General features: G+C 40.8%; 2 protein-coding genes across 4 annotated transcripts in view; one reads left to right on the forward strand and one right to left on the reverse strand.

Annotated features, from left to right (window-relative positions):
• Dym (dymeclin) overlaps positions 1-21,950 on the reverse strand; it is a 369,953-nt gene that overhangs the window by 21,210 nt on the left and 326,793 nt on the right. The gene's annotated exons all lie outside the window — the stretch shown is intronic.
• On the forward strand, positions 9,383-9,728 carry LOC124965859 (60S ribosomal protein L39). The gene has a single exon (XM_047527021.1). It carries the CDS (start codon positions 9,403-9,405, stop codon positions 9,556-9,558), a length of 156 nt encoding a protein of 51 aa, XP_047382977.1. The 5' UTR covers positions 9,383-9,402; the 3' UTR covers positions 9,559-9,728.

The raw sequence follows: 21,950 nt of genomic DNA on the forward strand, positions 1-21,950 counted from the left end.
ATGAAACAGACAGTATTACCCTATGTATAAAAAAATTAATGCTTTTTTGAGATATAATTCACATGCCATAAAATTCACCTACTTAAAGCATGCAAATTAATGGTTTTAGTATTTTCCTGGAATCGTGCAATCTTCACGATTAAATTTCTAACACTTTTGTCACCCTGAAGGGAAATGCTCTATCCATTAGTAGACGCCCATCTACCTCAACCCTTCCAGCCCTACACAACCACCGTCTACTTCCTGTTGCTATGAGTCTGCCTGTTCTGGACATTTTATTTAAATAGATCATGCAGTATGTGACTATTGTGTCTGGCTGCATTCCCTTAGCATAATGTATTTAAGGTTCATAATATTATAGTATCATTACTTCATTTCTTTTTATTGATGTTTTATGATTCACTGTATAGATATGCTACATTTTCTTAATCCATTCATCAGTTGATACATGTTTGGGTTATTTCTGCTTTTTGGTTATTATAAATTATGCTGCTATGAACATTCGTGTAAAAATAATAATAAATATGGGTGAGGATGTGGGGGGAAAGGTACACTCATGCACTACTGGTAGAACTGCAAATTAGTGCAACCACTCTGGAATGGAACTATCATATAACCATATCCATATCTAGTTATCCCACTCCTTGGGATATATTCAAAAGATTTAATTGATGCAACCACATAAATGTTTATAGCATCATAATTCACAATAGCCAAGCCATGGAACCAACTTACATGCCCTTCAACAGATGAATGGATAAAGAAAATTTGGTATGTATACACAAGGGAATATTACTCAGCCATAAAGAAGAATGATATTATGGTATTTGCTGGTAAGTGGATGGAACTGAAGATTATCAAGCTAAGTGAAATAAGCCAGTCCCAAAAGTCAAAGGCCAAATGATATCAAAAAGCTAATCCAGGGGCTGGGGAGATAGCTCAGCTGGTAGAGTGCTTGCCTCACAAGTACAAGGCCCTGAGTTCGATCCCCAGTACCGCAAAAAAAAAAAAAAAAAAAAAAAAAAGCTAATCCAAAATTGGGGGGGGGGGGTAAAAATCAAAGAGAGAAAGGGAAAAAAAGGAGAAGGAATTTCACCAAAATAGAGGGAAGATTAATGGAGTAGATAAAGAGATTTGAGAAGGAAGAAGGAATGGGAAAAGAAAAGAACAGTGGAATTAATCTGACCAAACTTTCATATGTGCATGCATGGATGTGGCCCAGTGGACCCCAGCATCAGGTGTATCCATAGGAACCTAATCTTAAAAAAAGTATACTGTATATCCTGGCATTGTTTATAACCAAACAATTAAAATAAATAAATAAAATTTTGGTCTCAATAAGAAAACAAGGTGAAAACTATGAACCTCCCCTGTGTAGTAGCTGGAAGTATAGCTCAGTGGAAGGACCCTTGCCTAGCACGTTCAAGGCTCTGGGCTCAGTCCCCAGCACTGGGGGTGGGGGACTGGGGGAGAAAGAGGACCCATGTATACTCATCATCAAAAGCATGATGATATGAACTTCTGGGACTTTTAAAATGTTGCTTTACTTTCACAAAAGTAGCAGATTTAAAAAGAAAATGTGCCTATTTAAAAGTAATTTACATACACTGTAGAAACATCTTTCATGGTTTCTCCACTCTAGTGAACATAAAAAATACTTTCTGATGAGAAAGATGTGTTAAGATAAAACTTCTGATTAAATTCCTCCTGTGAGGGGCTGTGATCTGAATATTGGTGTCCCCATCCAATTCATATGTTGAGATTAAAGTGATCTTAGATGCGGGGCCTCTGGGAGGTGGATGGGATTAGTGACCTCATAAAAGAGACCAGAGCTCGCGACCCACTGTCTTCCACCATGGGAGGATACAGCTAGAAGGATGCTGTCTATGGGACAAAAAGTGGGCTCTCACCAGAAACCAAGTCTGCCAGTGCCTTGATCTTGAACTTCTAGCCTCCGTAACTGCGAGAAATCCATTTCCAGTATCTTTATAAGCCACCCAGTCTGTGGTATTTTGTTAGAGCAGCCTGCATAGACTAAGACAAAAAGTGACCTGCTCACCCATTCATCTGTCCTTCCTTTTCATTAATTTTACCTTATAATTATATAAACACATGCTTTAAAAACAGTATTTTTAATTCAATGGTGGATACAAAATAGTGGTCTTCTTTGGCATCAGGCGGCTGGATCCTTATCATTTGCCTGTGACTCTATCAACCAAATGGTGGATCCTCAGATATTTCCCTGGCTCTTCTGGGGATCAGGGCAGTAGCAGTGGGCTGGACTGGCAGTGAGAGGTGTAGGTGGCCGCTAGCCAGGGAAGCGAGGAAGTGGGAAAGGGCTGGGGCCCTGCAAGCTGAAGGCTTACTGGGCCCTACTGCACACCCAGGGTTTTATCAGGGAGAATTATCTACAGACAGAAGTGGAGAGGATAGTACCGTGGGCCTGTGTGTCCACTGGCCAGCTCCAAGTCACTAACTCATGGTCATTCTTGTTTCAACTACTTCCATTTTCCTCCTCTGAACTGTTCTGGTACCAGTTCTGGATATTATATAATTTTGCCCTTAAGTATTATCAAATAAGTAAGAACTTTTTGCTCCACTTTAAGATAACTCAATATGAGAATAGATTAAAGGGTGACCCTGGTACCATAAAAGCATTTAATAAAATATGAAACATGGTCCTTGCCCTTCAGGATCTTAACATTTACTTGGAGAGCTAAGATAAATGCAAATGGAAAAAAAAAATCACTAAAAAGCAATCTCCAATGTAACCTATCATTAGAAGGTACCATGTAATAATTGCCAGTTCTGATTTGAATGGATTCTAGGATCTCCACAAAGTGGCTGCATGAGATCTCTTAGCTTTATCTGCTTTCTCTCACACAAACCCATCAGCTCTGTGCAAAGGAACTCCACAAGACCTCTGCGCCCTCTAGGCTGATGCCACCTCCATCTCTGGGAACCAGGTTCCATATCAATAAACTCTGAGCTGGCCCCAATACTCCCCCTCCCACGGATCGTCCTGCATGGTCCTCCCCAGGTTCAGTCCTACCTGCCTGTTTATAGCATTTATTTGCAAATTTCCCACAAGGTAACCTGGCTGGATCCAGGTCTGGATATGGTTTCCACTCACAATGGACATAAATGTTTTGAAAGCTGTGCGTAGCCAGCTACAGCTCAGGTAAGGCTTTGCTGATTGAGGAACAGCACTCTACCAAGGGCTGTGGTGGCTTAGGGGAAGAGACCCTGTGGACCAGAGCAGTGAGGGGAGGCTCACAAGACACAGAATCTGGTGTGGTTCTGAGGGACAAGGGAGTGTGGCAAGGCTCTTGGGGCAGAGAGGGTCATGTAGAAGCCTGGCCAACTAAGAACAGGGACCTCTCTGAGGAGTGCCTGGGGAGTGGGGGAGCATGAGCAAAAAGTCCCATAATGAAATCTGATTGTGCTACTCTGAGCTTTAAAAAGCCCTTCCTGATGGCAGCCACTGCCACGGAAGGTACAAAAGCACAGACAAAACCTCTGCACTGGTTGTGCACAACTGAGGCACGGAGCTAAGACATTAAAAAAATTATGGGACAAGATGTGAAAAGGTTCCTGTAGGGTACTCTAGAAAGTGTGACTCGTGGGGCTCTGGGAAAGAGACTCAAGTTGAGGGTACCAAGAAGGGCTTCAAGAAGCAAGTGGCACATGGGGGGTTTGCACACAAGGGGCAGGATTCAGGCTGTGGAGGTGGGAGGAAGGCAAAGTAGACAGGACTAATGAGCCCACAGAGCTGGTGCTCAGGGGTGTGCAGCACAGGGTGGGTTGTATGAAGAGAGCGTGAGGGCGGGTTTACAGAGACCCACTGGGCTGGAGCCTAGACTGCGTTCTGTGTGCAGAGGGCATACTCATGCCTGTGAGCAGGGCAGTGCCCAGGGCCAGAGTGTGGCTCTGGAAGGCTACTCAGGAAAGAGTGTGGGGTACGGTTCATGTGGTTCAGAGGTGGAGCACAGCCTAGGGGAGGAGCCCCTGGAGGACTATTGTCCAGGAAACAGAGGACAAGGGATTGGGCCCAAGAGATGGCAGAAGGAACAGAAGAGGGTGAAGAGCAGGGAGTCTGGGCAGTTCCTCTCAGCTAGTGTCTTTCCCCAGAAAGGAAAATCAGGCTGAGAAAAGACATCAGGAAAAATTCAAGGGCCTCCTCTCTCCACCATCAAATTTCATGTTTTAAATCCAGTGACCTTTGTTACTTTTGCTTTTCACTAGAAACAAAGATGCAGACAAATATTATTCTGTTTCCATCCCCTGTCTGGTTCCATTCTAATGTGTCTTTATCTTTCTGCCATGGCTTCTCTAGTTGGCTTGTCTTTGGGAAAGGGCCTCTGTGCTGCAGACTGCACGGGCCTTGACTATGCACCCAGGCTGGACAGCCTGAGAGCCCAGATTAAGCAAAATGTCTGGAAGACTTGACAAAATTGTAATTCTTTTGCTGTCTTCAAGAGCTAGACAAGAGGGAAAGAGGTTCTGGGAGAAAGTCCCAATCCACCTTCCCGAAGGAAGACATTTTACTTAGTTCTGCACATTTTAATCAGGGATCATCAGCCCTACATGTAAACATTACAGTGCAACGACAATGGCTTAGGAAAAAGGAGAGACTACTGTCCCTGATGAAGACCTTCTGACCAGGGTCTGGGAAGCATCCTTATCTAGCTTGAGCTCAGGACCCATTGACTAATGCCCTCAGTGGTCCCTGGACTTGATAGGGAGCGCTGGTACCTACAAATGCAGTGACTGATGGGCCTGGTTAGTCCTGCCCAAAGTGGGAAGCCAGTAAAATACTCCCACAGGCTTTGGAAACACATCAAGTCCTAAGATTCAGAGGCTAAAGACAAAATGGACTGGACTTGGGGTGTTTCAGGCCCATGGCACAGCACCAAGCCTGTTTCCCACACACAGAACACACATGGATAGTCATACCGTTTGCATGTGCCCCCTCCTCTGTGAATTATTTGGAAAGGAAGTAGGAATCCTTGAGAAACACTAGGATTAAGGGTTTCAGCTTAGAAAAGCTCCCCTCCAGGAATGCGTGGGCAGTGCACCCTTTCCTTTTCACTTCTGGAAACGATGATTGGGAACGAGGCCAGGGAGAGGAGTTTATGGTAAGCTTGGAAAGTCATTTAGCTAACCTGCCTTATTCTGAGGGTGGGATGCTCCAAACAGGAGCTCTTGTGCATCTGCACTGTTCAGTCACTGCCAGTTTTTACGTACCGCTCCTCTTCCTCTCTCCAGTGTGGCAAATCTAGGTAGAACCCTACTAATTAGAACTGTCCCTAGAACACATCTCTTATTAGGACAAATGAACTAATATGAGAACAAGCACATATTCATCATAGGTCAGTAACACACACACACCAACTCCCGAGGAGCCCACCACTGAAGGGATTGTATACGCTGCCCCGTTTCCCAGGCCTCACTCACGCAGGCCTCCACAGGAGCCCTCAAGGCAGGAGGAGGCTCCTACCACTCTGAGAGTTCCCCCTGCTGAAAAGCTTGGGGAATAAGTCTGCCTTTGTGTTTTGTAAAAGAAAGAAATAAATGAAACTACAGAAATAGGTAAATGAAAGGTACTATGTCACGAGGAGGAAACTGGAGGTGGAACAGGACAGTTCCTGCTTGAGAGGTGCATTCTCTGCAGGACAGACCACCTGTAGGACACACAGACAGTTCAAAGTGGGAGGCCCTTTTGGAGCTGGGCAGCTGAGGGGTGACACAGGCTTGAAAGGGCTGAGCGGTGTGGGGAAGAAGACTCAGAGGTGGGAAAAGGCAAGTGCGCAGCAGGTGCGGTAACAGCTTCATCCTCAGAGGGAGACAGTACAAATGGCCCCTCATGAAGGGACTAGGCTTTAATTTTTTCACTCTTTATAAACAGACTGCTCACACTATATAACCCTGTAGAGACCTCCTATCATCTGCATTACGAAAACTGCCATGCGTAGGAAAGGAGCTTTCTCCGGCAGACTCCTGCCTGGAAATATAAATCCTTGGCCTGCAAAACAGGATGTTTCAAAAACCTATTCCCTGGCCAATAAAAATTAACTTCTGAGATTTCAATTATTTATAACTATCCTTTTTTACTCTATCTTCTCCAAAAGTCACCACTGATAAAGAAAACACCTTCAGATAAACATGAAAACATTTGTATCAGACACACAATTCTGAAAACAGATTCATTCGTGAAGCTCTCTAGAAGGGTTCAAACTCCTCAAAGGAACTGTTAATGGTCGGAAATGTCACATTCACTCACTGAGGGCCACAGAGAATTTTCAGTCATGATGGATTTGATTAGATCCCACTCGAATGTGTATATACACACACACATATATATATATTTACACACACACACACACACACACATATAAAAAGGTATACATGCTTTCAGACTTCTAAATCTACAACTAAATTTATTTTTCCATGTTCAAAAATTACAGTTTTCTCTTTACTTTTACACACTATTTTGCAATCCAGCCCTTTTTGTTGCTTATTATATATGTAGTATTAATTTGCAGTCATCTTATGACATAATATTGCCTCTTAAAAACACAGATGTCCTACCCTTAAGGGTTGTTAATCTATAAACAAATTATTTTCTCAAACTTTTTACTTACTTCCATGATTTAAATTAGCTACAGTCTCATTTCTGAAAGTACTAAACTGTTTAAGGTATACTTAAAAGATACTTGTTTAGCTAATTCATTGCTACATCAGAGAGAATAACTCAAAAACACAAATTGTCTCTAAGTGCTCACAGACAAATCACAGCTTTGCCTTGGGGTTCCTTGCACAGCATGTCACTAAAGTACCCACAGGAGGCCTGGGCCTTTATGTTAGAGGGATGGAATCTATTTCCCTATTCTCAATTGCTTCAAAACCATTAACTGCACATTCATTATAATCTCCTCTAACTCATACTGCCTGGACCATCTTTTCTTTACTTTCTTCTTTTTTTTTTTTTATGAAAAACTATCACAAAATTTTTACTACATGCCTTACAGTAGAATAAAATATACTATACTATTCATTGAAGGAAAGTTTTAAAACAGATTCAAATACTTTTACTGAATTGTAAAAACTGAAACATGGTGCTCTTTCTCTGTCTTGTCCTTTTGGGGGAGGGGCATAGATCATATTTTAGAAGAGAGAAAAGAGGTGAACATTTGATTTTCATACCCAAATGAAATACGGAAGAATTACTTTTTTTTTTTTGAAACCTGGGATTGAACTCTGGGCTACTTGACCACTGAGTCACATCCCCAGCAGCCCTATTTTGTATTTTATTTAGAGACAGGTTCTCACTGAGTTGCTCAGTGCTTTGCTTCTGCAGAGGCAGGCTTTGAACTCCCAATCCTCTGCCTCAGCCTCCTGAGCTGCTGGGATTACAGGCATGCACCACTACGACTGGCCCGAATTACACTGTCGATAAAAATATTCTTGCCTTCAGTGGAATCCCCTTAACATTTCTATCACTTGCACACTTTGTTCATTTTCAAATAATGGAGTCTATGGAAAGTTCCTCACCCCATACCTCTTCTTACCCTTTTCTCTTGTGAACCATACCACACATCCACAGAAGCATGCAGACCTGAAAATGGAGCAACTGAATTAGAGGATGGCAAGCACCGGAGTCTGGACGAGGGGACTCAAAGGCACCCCTTTACACCATCCTGGCTGCCATGGGCATCACTTCCTTGTTCTTTCTCACATTTCTCTCACCTGTATCTACATTCCCCAACACTACAGTACGTTCTACTTATCTCTGATGGAATCATATAGTATGCACCCTTAGGTGTCTGGATTTTTTCCTTTTACCACTATGTGTGTGAGATTCATAAGGTTAGGGTTAGCCAGGATTCAACCATTTTCACTGCTGTGGAGATTTCTACTGTTTCAATATACCACAGTGTATGAATTAATTCTACTGTTGATGAACATCAGGTTGTTTCCAGGGTTCGCCTATTCACAACGATGGTATGGGCATTCTTACACGTCTCCTCATATACAAGGGCAAGCATTTAGGCCAGTTAGATTCCTAGGGGTGAAATAGAGCACAAGAGTCCCTCTTTATCTGCAGCGGACACTTGAAACTGTGTAGTACCAAACTTCGAAACTAAGTAGTAGTATACTATAACCACTGATCTGGTAACAGAGATGCTGGATGTTTGGGATATAAGAAGGCAGATGGCAAGCTTCTGTTACAATGGAGTCTTAACAGAGGTAGTATAATAATAAGCAGCAAATAATCAGTGTAGCCAAAGAGTGCTGTGGAAGCACAGCAGAGGAAAGTGTGGGGTGATAGGTGAAAATCTTGACGAGGAGATCACCCTTATGGGGAAAACAGGGCTGAAACAAGCAAAGGCAGAGGCTGGGAACCTGTAGGCCATGTTTAGGATACAGAGAAGGCTGAATGATATCTTGTGACAACTGGATGTGGTCCCTTCAAGGCCTAGATAGATCTGGGATGTTCACATACTACCAAGTACTCCAAACTGGCCCTCTTACAAAGATAGTCCCTTAATCACAAAGGAGACAGGTCAGTGAAAGAATCTAATGAACATGAATGAATTGAGAACATGAAGCCAACACTCACCACATCCTCTTTGTACACAAAGATCAGCAGAGGGCTAATTACTACAAGCAGCAGGACTTCCCAGATTTTCAGGGCTCCTTTCAGAGAAGACTTTAGACTGACACTAGTCATCACTGTTTCCCCAAGTGCAAGGAAGAGTCATGCAGAACACAGAAATGGTACCAATCAGGGTCAGGAAACCTGGAGCCTGCCCCATCAGCCTTGTGACCTCGGACAAGTCAATTCTCATTTCCCTACTGATAAAATAAAGGGTTTGAAACAGAGAGTTTCTGACATACCTCTTCTCTCTTTATTCTAATTACTGATGGTGAGCAATGAGATGTTTTCATTCTACTTCCTTAAGAATGGAGGAAGCCCAGGCCTTGCTCCTCCATACTTTTTTTTCCTTTTTGCAGTGCTGGGGATTGAACCCAGGACCTTGTGCTTGCAAGGCAAGTACTCTACCAACTGAGCTATATCCCCAGGCCTCCTCTGTACTTTCTTTAAACATTCCCTCAAACTGTAAAGTTTACAATGGAGAAAGGCCCCAGTTTGATGCTGCTCCTTAGAAATGGTTCTGAGAGTATCGTTTTGAATCATTTTAGTACAGTTTTTGTTAGGCTGGGTTGCTGGAGGCAAGACACGCGAGACAAATCAAAACAACCAAAAAGATGAACTAGGCATCCTGACACTTGGCTGCTTTTGTTAAAACTTAAAAAAATCACACGTAGTGCTCATATGCAGAAGACAAAAATAGACATTTAAAATAAGAAAGTGGGTGCTGTATTCAGTTCCTCGCCATGTCGTCTCACAAGACTTTCCGAATCAAGCGATTTTTGGCCAAGAAACAAAAGCAAAATCGTCCCATTCCCCAGTGGATTCGAATGAAAACTGGTAATAAAATCAGGTACAATTCCAAGAGGAGACATTGGAGGAGAACCAAGCTGGGTCTATAAGGAATTACATGAAATGGCACACATTTATGCTGTATCAAGACTGTGGTTGATCATCTTGTCATGTCTGCATTATCAGGACAGTTGGGAAGAATTAACTGGGAATATGAGCTTTGTTACAAAGGTGCTGTAGTACTGGTTTTGTTTGGTTTGGTAATAAATATGTGAAACATTAAAAAAAAAAATAAGAAAGTGGCTTCTCCTGTTTCCTCTCTAGGAGTGATTTACATTCTAAACCATCTTGTTTCCCTGCCCCCCTATTTATGACATTCAGAATCATGCTCAACTTTAAGGAGGTCACATGAACACGCCTGCATGGAATTAAGAAGGCTTTTCATAAATAAACATACTAAAGCACTAAAGGATCTTAAAACCACCAGAATCAGGGAACAATCTATAATCCCAAATATTCAGTTTTTGTATATTGAGAATAGAATGTATACTAAGGAAATATGGGCAAAAGAGAAGTACAATAAATTGATATGGAAATAAAAAAGATATTCAGTTAGGTTAGCTCAGCCTCAATCTGTATCATATCAATAAAATATTTATCTGCCTAGTGGGGCAATTATGAGTTAGATTAGATAACTTAATTTTGATAGTTATTAATGTTTTCATGGAAAATGGTGAATAAACCATTTATTATAAACCAAAACATTTTTAAGGGGCTGGGGTTGTGGCTCAGTGGTAGAGGACTTGCCTAGCACATGTGAGGCACTGGGTTTGATCCTCAGCAACACATAAAAATAAATAAATGAAATAAAGGTATTGTGTCCATCTATAACTAAAAAAAAAAAAAAAAAATTAAAACATTTTTAAGAATCTTGCTATGCTTCTTTCCAAAATAAAAGAACAAGCAATCTAACCAACTAACAAGTCCCTCAGAAATCTGTGCTCTGAAAGGTCAGACCAGTGGAGGCTTCTCTGGCCATAGGTCCTCCCTTTGCTGTTCAGCTGTGTGTCCTGGAATCATCCCAACTTTTCCTCAGGTCATGACCTTTCCAGACTTGCACATTTTTCTGATGTCTTTACAGAAGTAGAATGTAAAAGTGTTTTTGTTTGTTTGTTTGTTTGTTTTTGTTTTTTGTACTGGGGATTGAACCCAGGGATGCTTAATCACTGAGCCACATCCCCAGCCCTTCTTTATATTTTATTTAGAGACGGGGTCTCCCGTAGTTACTTAGGGCCTTGCTAAATTGCTGAGATTGACTTTGAACTTGTGATCTTCCTGCTTCAGCCTCCTAAGTTCCCACTGAGATTACAGGCATGTACCACCTTGCCAGGCAGGATGTAAAAGATCTTAATAGACACCACAGGGAGCATTCACATATGTTGCTTTCTGTCCCTTCCCTGGCTAATGAGTACAAGTGGCCCTCCATTTCCACTGCATTGCTGTATGCACTTGAAGTGAGAAGTGTCAGATTGTAAGGGGCTCACAGCCCTCTACTAATAAAGTACACTGAGGGGACGTTGAGCCACTGCTTCCATTGTTCGGAGCTGATGGCCCTAGTTCAAGTTTTTGTTCTAGAAAAGTGAAGCTGATTCACTCTCATGCCCTGCAGCATCCTGCCTGCCGGTCCTCTTAGGCCTGTCAGGGTATTGGCTTCAGGGTCTGTACTCTGCCCACAGCCCTTTCTCATTTCAAGAAAATCAAGGCATCCCGAAGTCCCCAGGGTTTGGCAGTCTCCTTCCCCATCTTTCCCCTCCCCTGACTATTTGCATTCCTAATTTGCTTAAGATTCATTCCTTACCTTTGAAAGAGGAGAGTAGGGAAGCTGTTTCTTTGAATGTTACTTTAAAAATGACACCCTCCTAAATGGAGGGGCCCTTTAAGGGATAACTCCTGCCGGGGCAGGAGTTGCTCCATGAATATTAGTTGAACAAATAAATGAAAGGCAAGAAAATCACTATTGCAAACAGTAGCTTTGTAAAAAGAGAAATGTCAGGCACTGGATATTGGAGATGTCTACTCAAGAACTCAGAGGTCTCAGGACTTTGAGAACACCTTCAATATATATAATGACCACAGGATTGCATGGGTCCTTGTACCCCATTGTGTCCTGACTTGGAAAACCTCCCGTACTGGATCTGGGGTTTTCTCTTAATCTGTTAATGAGAGGCCATACAGTGGAATGCACAGAACAAGTATAGAGAACTAGCATGCTCACCGTTTTCCTGTTTCAGTTCCTGCAAGTTGGGGTGAGGGTACAGAGAGCCAGAGATGAAGGTGAATTTTTTACAGTACTTGCCTGTTATTATTTTTCATGTCTGCATCAGCCAGAAGAATGCAGAATGCACACAGCTGATAAGACTGATGTTTATTTAATGGCAGAGGTTGTTAAAAACAATAAAATGAACTAAACATACTCTTTGAATATTTCATTAGTGAAATTCATCTAATGCACATTTTTAATAAAAGACTGTACTTTTCATTTCCAAAAATATGGTCTTTTGCTATAAACATATTATAATTGAATAAAAAAAATAAGAACATCCTTGACAAAAAGCAACCACCCACTTCAGTCTGTGTAACATTCTGGGATACAATTGAAACCATGGACACAATGGTCTAAAAGCAATTCAAGTTCACAAAAGCTTATCTCCCTGTGATGAATAAAGAAAATGATTCATTCATTTACCCTTTATGGAACCAGTGTCTCTCTTCAGGGCTCAGATTATGAGCAAAGTCACCAGCTGGCAGAGGCTAAGGGCTGGCTTTGTGACCATAAGCACATTTTTAGCTAATAGAAGCCACAACAGGCAAGGCTAACAGGGCTCACCGACAGTAATTGTCTACTTGTATAGCCTAATACAATCAAGGCAAAGAGCTGAATGACAAGAAAGGGGGAGAGTAAGTTGAAGGAATTCACTCCTGAATTTTATCAAATATATACCTTAACTATCACATTTAATGACAGAGAGAGAAAGGACAATAACAGTAGGACTACAAAGGGACCCATTTATTGCATCCTGTCATAGGGACTACTGAAAATTAAATAAGGCTGTCTCTAGCTGCTACTGCTATCAATTAGCCAGCAACTACTCCACAGCCATGACAGCTGCCACATGCCTACTGTGTGTTTACCTCTGGGCTAATTCCAAACACTGGAGGTCGTAGTTGGAGACAGCACCAAGCACACTAGCCTGTGACAGAATGCCTTGCTCCACTGACTTTGCTTTACAAAATGCAACAATTCAGTACGTCACAATATTTTGGATAACGTAGCCTCGTTCTGTTCCTTACACATATGAACTAGATTATACACTTGGCCACGGTTTCACCTTCCCTCACCCAAACCATTTCTGTGCCACACAACTACATGCTCCTTTTTGTGTTCCTTCCAGCTTCACAAAATTTAAACAATAACCAGTTTATGCTGCCAATAAGGTGACTGTGTCATGTTTAAAGGCTTTCATTTTTGAAAGTGAAAAAGTCCTGTGAAAGTGAGACTGAAGTTTGAAAGATGATGATGTCAACATGAAAAAAATATCCCATGCCCAAGGGCCATCTTTTAATATCAATGAAAGTAACCCCCAGACTCACTCCACTCCCTGCGGCGTGGCTCAGACCCTTGTTATTGACAGGGCTCCCAGGGACAAAGGCTGCAGTGCTGACCAACAATAGTTAATGCTTCCCCTGAACTTTGGAAGAAGTCAGCTGTCGTCAGTGAGGTTTGGCAATGTGAAAAACTCTGTAACCAATTTCATTTCCTGATAAATGAACGGTCCACAGGGAACGTCAGTCAGTGAGTTTGGGAACTTTACTGAAGGCTCCTTAAAAGATCCAGACTGACTCTGCTTATCATTGCTGGGCCAGACAGCTTCATGCTAACAACCAGGCTCCATTTCCAGCCTTCTGAAGCAGCTGTGATAGGGCTTCCCTGGCATGCAGTATCCTCCAAGAAAGGACACTAGTGTCCCTTCCATCAGATGAGGCCTTTTAATCTGTAGGATTGGGAATGTGGGCCTATTAAAATTATTTCAGAAGAGCAGGCTTAATGTCTCCATCATTTAAACTTAATCCCCCTTATGCAGCCCCAAATGAAATATCCTCAGCCTTCAGTTTCAGTTCGGAGTTGGAGAAATGCAATGTACCCAAACACAGAGGGGAGTTACAAAGAATACCAAGCATCACAAAGTGTTGGGAAAAAAAAAAATTCATCTGAAATGTGAAAAACCTCATCAATCACAAGATCATTTATATTTTAGGCTTGAAATGAATACTTTTGTGTATGAGGAAATTAAAAGTCAATTCTCATAAATATAGCCCTATATGTTGAATTTATGCTGAAAATTAAAAAAAAAAACTTAAAGAACATTTTTCATATTACTTCAGAATTGGTCAAAGCACATCCTTAAAAGTATATTCACTGAATTCAAGTAACTTTTTGTCAAAGGTTCACTGGAGAGATTTAAGGTATCTAATTTGGTCTTGCTTAGAATGCATACACGGTTACCCCTCATAAAATAGTCAAATGAACACTTGGAGGCAAGAGAAAGGGGAAAGTCTTAAATAATGGCTTCAGGCCCTAATTATAAAAAATAAAGAAAACAAAGGCTGAGACCTCGAGCTTCCCGGAGACTGGCAGGCTCAGGCTGGCAGTGGGGAACCTGGAGCTGATTAGCCTCACCCTGCAACGTGGCCCAGCAGCATGGAGGAAGCACTGGAGGTCTGCAGAGAGGGGGACACTAACTTCATCCGCCAATAAAAATGATGTATAAAATAAGGGAGGCGGGAGCACCAAGGAGCCCTTTAGCTTCCTTGGTAACCTTTTAATCCATTTTCTCCTCTTCCATGATTTTGGAACCATGAGATTCATTCTTTGTTTGACTTCAATTTTAGACTCTTGGTGACACTGATTGAGTTGTTTCCAGGCCCAGGCCAAGAAGAGATGGAGTCGTGCACTTCCCTGCAGGAAATCAGCACTATGATTTATTAAGATCAAATAATTTGATAACAAAAAGGAAAAGTCAGTTCCCTAGGCATTTTAAAACCAGCTGAGGTGTGGGGTGAAAAGAGTAATCACCTTCACACCAGGGCTCTTTCAGTCTCCACAATTTAAAAATAAAGAGGAAAAGTAGCTGGGTGTGGTGGGGCATACCTGTAATCCTAGTGGTTCAGAAGTCTGAGACAGGAGGATTGCAAGATTGCAGACAGCCTCAGTCATTCAGTGAGACCCTGTCTTAAATTAATAATAATAATGGCTGGGGGTATAGCTCAGTGGCATCATGCTCCTATATTCAATGCCCAGTACCAGGGGAAAAAAAAATAAGAGTAAAAATAAGTTTTGGGCATGATATTTTCAAATTCAGAAAATAAGCAAAACTAGAAAAATGGAAAGGTTTAATTTAAAAACAGAGCTTGTTACCTGTGGTGGGTGAATTAGTCTGTTTCCTAACATGAAGGCTGAGTTGGTTAAAGGATAACCATCAGTGCTTTGTACAACAGACTCCTGAGTTTAATGGCCAAAAGTGAATCTGAGACTTCTATTGAATCTCAAGGACCATTTCTTGTAAATATTCTGCAAAGCATATGAGTTTCTTATACAATGAATTCCAAGAGAACTAAATGTTTTTCTGTTTGCTTCTGAGTGTGACTGCTTTCGGATGGTTTCAAATTCAGCAGCCAGATGGGATGGCAGTGAGGGAGAAAGGGGTGGAAGGCTGAAGGCCAATATGTTGAGGCTGCCATGGAACAGGCCCGACAGGACAGCAGCAGAGGCTGCTGAAGGGCCACGAGGGAGGGAGAAGAACTGGATTCTCCTCAGATGCTCATCAATCCCAGATCCTGGAGGTCAGGGATCTGGCTTTGACTTCTGCCTCCATGCTGGACAGGATCAATAAGGTTGTTTTTATATTTATTTAAAAAAAATTTTTTTAGTTGTCCATAGACCTTTGTTTTAATTTATTATTTATATGTGGTGCTGAGAATTGAACCTAGTGCTTCACACATGCTAGGCAAGTGCTCTATACCACTGAGCCACAACCCCAACAAGGTATTTGCTGCCAGTGAATGAAGGCCCCTGACCCGTGGGTCTGGACACAGGAATCTGAGGTACTCATAAGCAGGCACTGGTGAGATTCCCCCTATCAGTATGCTTCTCCCTGCTTGCAGGTTCTCATGGATCAATGCAAGTCACAAAACTCCCCTCTGAGGGCTGAGGTGTGGGTCCTGTGGAGGAGTGGTGCAGGTGGCAAGGGGCAGAGAGGCCTGCACGTGGGAGGTGTGCATGCTCTCCCACTCCCCACACCTCTTTTCAGATTGTCATCAAAGCACCAGGGTCACTCAGAAATGTGTAATTACAGTGAGCAATGTCTATTTTAGAGCTGAGGATATGTAGGGACAGAGAGATTCAGTGAAGGGGAAAAGGCATCAGTGGCAGGGTCAGAGGAAAACACACATTTCTGGAGTCTGACTGGGGACACTGGCAACAGTTATGAGCAAGACCACAGCCAGAGCCTCCCGCCCACATTTCGATGGCGGGGCTCATGGGTAATGCTATGAAATGCCAGAAATTTTCCAACACTGAGAATTCAAAACATTTACTACTGTGAGTCTTGGAAACAAGGAATAGGCAGTTGAAGTTGCGAGGTGGGGAAGCGGAAGGATCAAAGACTGTTTACTTTGTTTTGTAGAGAAAAAAGTTTTATGAAGTGCTCCTTCCAGTGGAAGACATAATTATTATTTTCTGCTGGGAAACTTTCTGGCTAGTTTACAGTAAAGATCTAATATAACATGTGAAGATTTTAAACCCTATACACTTAAAAGTCTGCTAGCACATATTTTCCTGTTGAGGCTGTGGCAATGTTAACCCTCTAGTTTGATAGGGCAATGTTGGAAATGTGTTCACAGGGCACCCTGTTACAGAAGAAGCGTAATAACATTAAAGAACGTTTTAACAAAGCAAAACAAAGCAAAATAGGCAAACAACCCACTCACTCTTAACCCTACTCTAAGTAAGTAAATTTTCATTTTGGGGAAAAATCTTTCTGTCCCTCTGTGCATATACATATAAATATATATATATATATATATATTTATATATGAACACAGTTGCAATCATATGAAAAACATTATGATGTTTTAAATTTTGCGTCTGGAAGACACATTAAGAAAAACTGCCATGCCTTTCTACTTGTAGATGACAGAAATTATTTCCTACTTTTGATTTATTCTCCATGCTACAGAGATTATGCCAAAAGTAAACTACTGAAATGTGTTTGGTGAAACATACTATTGTAATTGTTTAAGTAATCCACAACTCCAGCTAACAGCAAGCACAGTGTTATTTAGGTTTTGAGACTACAGTCACGTAAAATGGTTTTTCTGGAGTCATTTTGCTTTCCACTAGCTATCATATAAATATGTAGTAACAGTAGAAAGTGCAGAACCCTCACATCCTGAAGACACTGGGAAGAAGTGAATTGTACATTCCACTTTAAAACAACCCTTGAAGGTACTACAAAAATATGGTATCAGTTACTGCCAGAATTCTCCCTGGGAGTGCCAAAGAGAGGCGATGGATCCACAGAACACAGCTGCTGTCAGCCCCCATCACTTTTTGACAGATAATAAGCTTAGGTGGAAAATCTTTTTTTTTTTTTTTTTTTTTTTAATTCCACATAAAAAAGCTCATTTTTAAAGGGTGGGTATTATATAGCTTTTACTCTCTGTTATAAGAACTGACTCTGGGCTGTATGAGAATATGGAGAAAGAATGGTCTTAGGTCCTTGTCAGGAGCTTAGCTTGTATAGCTCCTTTTTCCAAAATCTGATCTCTTTAAATGTTCTAACCATGAATTAGCTCTTTTTTCAACTTGTGAGACACATAGTACCCTGCACAATATGGGAGCATGGGACCTTCAAGTACTTTTTGGCAATGTTTTTCTGGTCTCCAATTATATTTTTGGAATTCAACTCTGCCCAAATACATTCTTTTCCTCCTTTTTTCTTTTCTTTTCTTTTTTTCTTATTGAGGTTATCAGACAATAAAACCATTCAATTTCATAAATTTCATTACTTGAACATCATGTGATCACTGCCACAATCATATACAGAACAGGTGCCTCTGCGCTTGACTCCTTGCACTGTTGCCCTGGTCCAAGGCAGTCTGCTTTCTGTTACATACAACTTTGCCTTTACTAGCATTTTAGTGATTTCTAATCATGTGTTTTGACTTTGATGATTCTAATGATTTTAATTTTTGTTTAGATTAGTTCTAAGGCTCAGAATAGGGTTTACTTTGGTAAATGTGCCATGTACATTTGAAAAGAATGTGAATTCTGCCACCATTACGGGAAATACTCTATAACTATCAATCACATGAAGGTGGCTGATATGATAGTACCTTTCAGATCTCCTATGTCTTCACTGATTTTTTTGGTCTAGTTTTACTAATTACTGAGGGAGGGATGTTAAAATCTCCAGCAAATATAGTGTATTATCCATTTCTCCCTTCAATTCTGTCAACTTTTTGTTTCATGATTCAGAACTTTGTTATGTTTGTGATTATTGTATCTGCCTATGGGTCAGTCCCTTTAATCATTAAGCAGTATCACCCTTTGCCTTAGGTCTTGTTTTGAAATCTGTATTAGCCGATATTAATATAGTTACTTTAACCTTATACTTACTGCTCACATGGTATCTGCTGTTCCACCCACTTGCTTTCAACCTAGTTTTATAAGCAAAGAAAGTAGCTTTGCACACATCATGGAGTTGGGTCTTATTATATCCATCTGACAATCACGCCTCTTAATGTGTTGGTGCATTAACATTTAATGTACTTATCTATGTGGTTATGTTTGGGTCAGTCATCTCATTTTCTGTTTTCTACTTGGATTCTCTCTTGTTGCTTCATTCCACTTTTCCTGCCTTAGTGGTGGTGAGGGTTATAAAAATATTTTCTAGTATTCCAATCTTTCTGTTCATTTAAAAATATTTTTATAGTGGTTGCTCTAGAGATTACAAAAGATATCCTTAATTTTTCATAGTATATCTACAAATAATAATATACTACTTCATGTATACAGCCATACAGGACCATATCCCTTCTCTCCTTTCCTTTATACTATAGTTCTTATATATAATTCACCTACATATATTATAAACCCTAAAAGGCAATATGATGATTCTAGTTTAAGAAATGTTATATAGTTTATTAAAAATTGGGGGTGGTGGAGGAAAAGAGAATGAAAGTATAAATATGAACATTTTGCATTTATCTAGGCATTTATCACTTCTTATAAATAGTTCTCATTCATCTCTGAAATCTGAGTTTCCATCTGGTATCATTTCTGCTCAGTCTGAACTTCCTTCAGTGTTTTTTTTTTTTTTTTTTCCTTACAGAGCAAGTGTGCTGGCACCAAGTTCTTTCAGCTTTCTTTCACCTGATAATGTCTTCATTTCACTTTCATTCTTGAATGATCTTTTCACTGGATACAGAATTTTGGGTTGATAATTGTTTTCTTTCAGCACTTTAGACTTTGTTCCCCTCTCTTTGAGACTGGTTTCTCATGAGAAGTGAGATGTCAACTGGACTGTTGTTCTACCCATGGTGTTGTACTATGTGGTTTTTTTCTTGGTCTTCCTCACTTGCTTTCAATGGTTTTGACGCTAATGTGCCTTGACATGAGATTCTGTGCATTTATTCCGCTTGGTATTAGCATCTCATATCTGCACATTTCTGCCCTTTTTCCATTTGGTTCTTTCTTATTGTTTCTGTTGCTCAGTGGAGACATCTCATTTCTCTACTGAAATTTTCATGCATTGAAAATGTTTCATGCTATGAAACAACCGAGGAGTTATAGTAGTCACTGTAAATCCTTGTCTGTTAGTTCTAACATCTGGTTCATTTTGGGATTGAACTTAATTGATTTTCTTTTATGTAAGGAATGTGTTCAATTTTCTTGATTCCTTGGATGTTAGGAAATTTTGGATTGTATCCTGAATAAAATTAATGTTATGTTGTTGAGATTCTTGTCTACGTTTGAACTGCAAACTTTTTTTTTTTTTTTTTTTCCTGGCTATGCTGGGGATTGAATCCAAGGTCTCACACATGCTAGGTGAGTGCTCTGCCACTGTACAAACTGTATTCTGAGTAGCAGCTCTGGTCTCTGTGCAGATCTTCTGTCTTTAGCTGGGATGCTCATTTCTGCAGATATGTGGTTCAAAGTCTCATTCAGAGATTTGGTAGACAGTGTTTAAGGATACCCTTGGACTCTTTCTCTTCTGGGATTCCCCCGCTATTTTCAGGGTTCCTGGATTCTCAGCTTCTCTTTCCTGATTTATCAGGCCAGGGAGGCTTCAACTTTTGCACATATACCCCATTTCTGTTGTAAGTGTCATGACTACAGCAAGTCCAAGGCTAAAAGCCTCAGTGACCGGAAGTCTGCTATTTTCCATTCTTCAAGTGAACAATATACATCCTTCCCTACAGGCTTTCTGCATCTGTTCACACTTCCCAGCTTCAGAGCTGCAAGTCTGGTCTTAGTTCAGATTTCTGGTCTTAGGTTGAGCTGCTTTGAGTCTGTATCTTACATGTGGTTCAGGTATCAATCAGAGATCTGGATAGATACAGTTTGGGGATCCCTCCTCTGGCTCTTTCCCTCCTGGGATTCCTCTACTCTTCAGCATTCGTGCTTTCTCAGGTTCACTTTTGTGGCTTCCTAGACCAGAAATATTAAAGTTTTTCTATGAGAGCTCCTCCTTACCATGCTGGAAGCTATGCAGATTGTACTCAGCCCCAGGTCACGGAAAGACACATGTACTCATATAGCGTCCTACCTCCCCTCTTCTAAATGGGCATGAACTCACTGTAGAGTCTGTTTCTACTCACTCTCCAGAACCCTCAGGTAGTTATGTTTTGAATTATTTCTCTAGACTCTTTTCTTCCTTCCCTGCCTCCCTACCTCTATCTCTTTCTTCTTTTGTTATAGGGGATTGAGCCTAAGGGTCCTTAATCACTGAGCCACATCCCCAGCCCTTTTTATTTTGAGAGAGGGTCTTGCTAAGTTGTGTAGGGCCTCCCTAAGTTGCTGAGGCTGGTTTTGAACTTGTGATCCTCCTGCCTAAGGCTCTTGAGTTGCTGGGATTAAAGGCATGCACCATCACACCTGGCTTCATAGCTGTCTTCTGAAGGAGGTATTACCTGAAAGATGCTTAGACCAGGATACATGGAAGCAGAAAATATTAATTCCCCCACTAATTTTTAACCATTTCACATTAATTCATTCAAGAATGTTTAATGATTAGCTAGTCTGTGCAGGGTAGTATGTTAAGATGTTATTGGGAGACAGAAACAGAAAACACAGCAAAGAACAAAATGAAATAAAGAGAAATTAAAACATGCACATACACATTAACATATAAAGTAGCATGGAATAAAACAGTACAAGAAGGTAAAGAAGAACTTGGAGACTTAAGACAAGGGTTTTGGTCATGCCTCTGAAATGGATAGAATTTCAAAGGAAGGCATATAAAGGCAAAGAGGTGGAAAAATGCAAGCAATGTTTTCACAAGAATGCATGGCTCAGTGCACGAAGAGGAGAGGGTTAGATGAGACTGGCATGCCCAAGAATGTGAGGACATAATGACAGGGCACATGAATACATGGGTAAAGATAGAGGGGGAACCTCCAGGCAGTTTAGGAGCCAAAATAGCAAAATAGCTTCATTTTAGGCGGTGTTTCCAGAATGAAGAGATAATTCTAAGAAGCAGAAAATGGAATAGAATCACAAGGAGATGCTCAAACACATCCACTGGGTTAATCAAAATAAGGGAGATGACTTTTTTTTTTTTTTTTTAAGAAAAAGAACTATAAACACACTGCTGATGAAATGATACAACCAATCTGGGGAACAGTTTGACACTGAAATTGAACATACCTATGTTATACAATCCACCCTTGAGTATATCATTGTTAATACAATACTGTTTTTAGTATAAAGAAACATAACAGTTTTTGTACGTGAATTCTTTATCTAGCAACATTTTTGGGGTGAGTACCGAGGACTGAACCCAGGAGCACCTAACCACTGAGCCACATCCCCAGCCCTTTTTTACCTTTTAATTTGAGACTGGGTCTTGCTAAGTTGCTGAGGCTGGCTTTGAACTTGCAATCCTTCTGCCTTAGCCTCCTGAGCTGCTGGGATTACAGGTGTGCACCACCATACCTGATTCTAGCAACATTTTAAACTCATTTATTAGTTCTAGTAGTTGTGTTGTGGAGTCATTAACATTTTGTAAATATAGGATAATTTCACATGCAAATAAAGACAGTTTTACTTCTTCATTTCCAATGGGTACACATTTGATTTTTAAAAAATATTTTTTAGATGTTGATGGATCTTTATTTTATTCATTTATTTTTATGTGGTGCTGAGAATAGAACCCAGTGC

The sequence above is a fragment of the Sciurus carolinensis genome, chromosome 15 (assembly GCF_902686445.1).
Source record: "Sciurus carolinensis chromosome 15, mSciCar1.2, whole genome shotgun sequence".
NCBI lineage: Eukaryota > Metazoa > Chordata > Mammalia > Rodentia > Sciuridae > Sciurus > Sciurus carolinensis.

Excerpts from the sequence above, each read along its gene's own strand:
- LOC124965859 (XM_047527021.1), top strand. The coding sequence starts at position 9,403 with ATGTCGTCTCACAAGACTTTCCGAATCAAGCGATTTTTGGCCAAGAAA.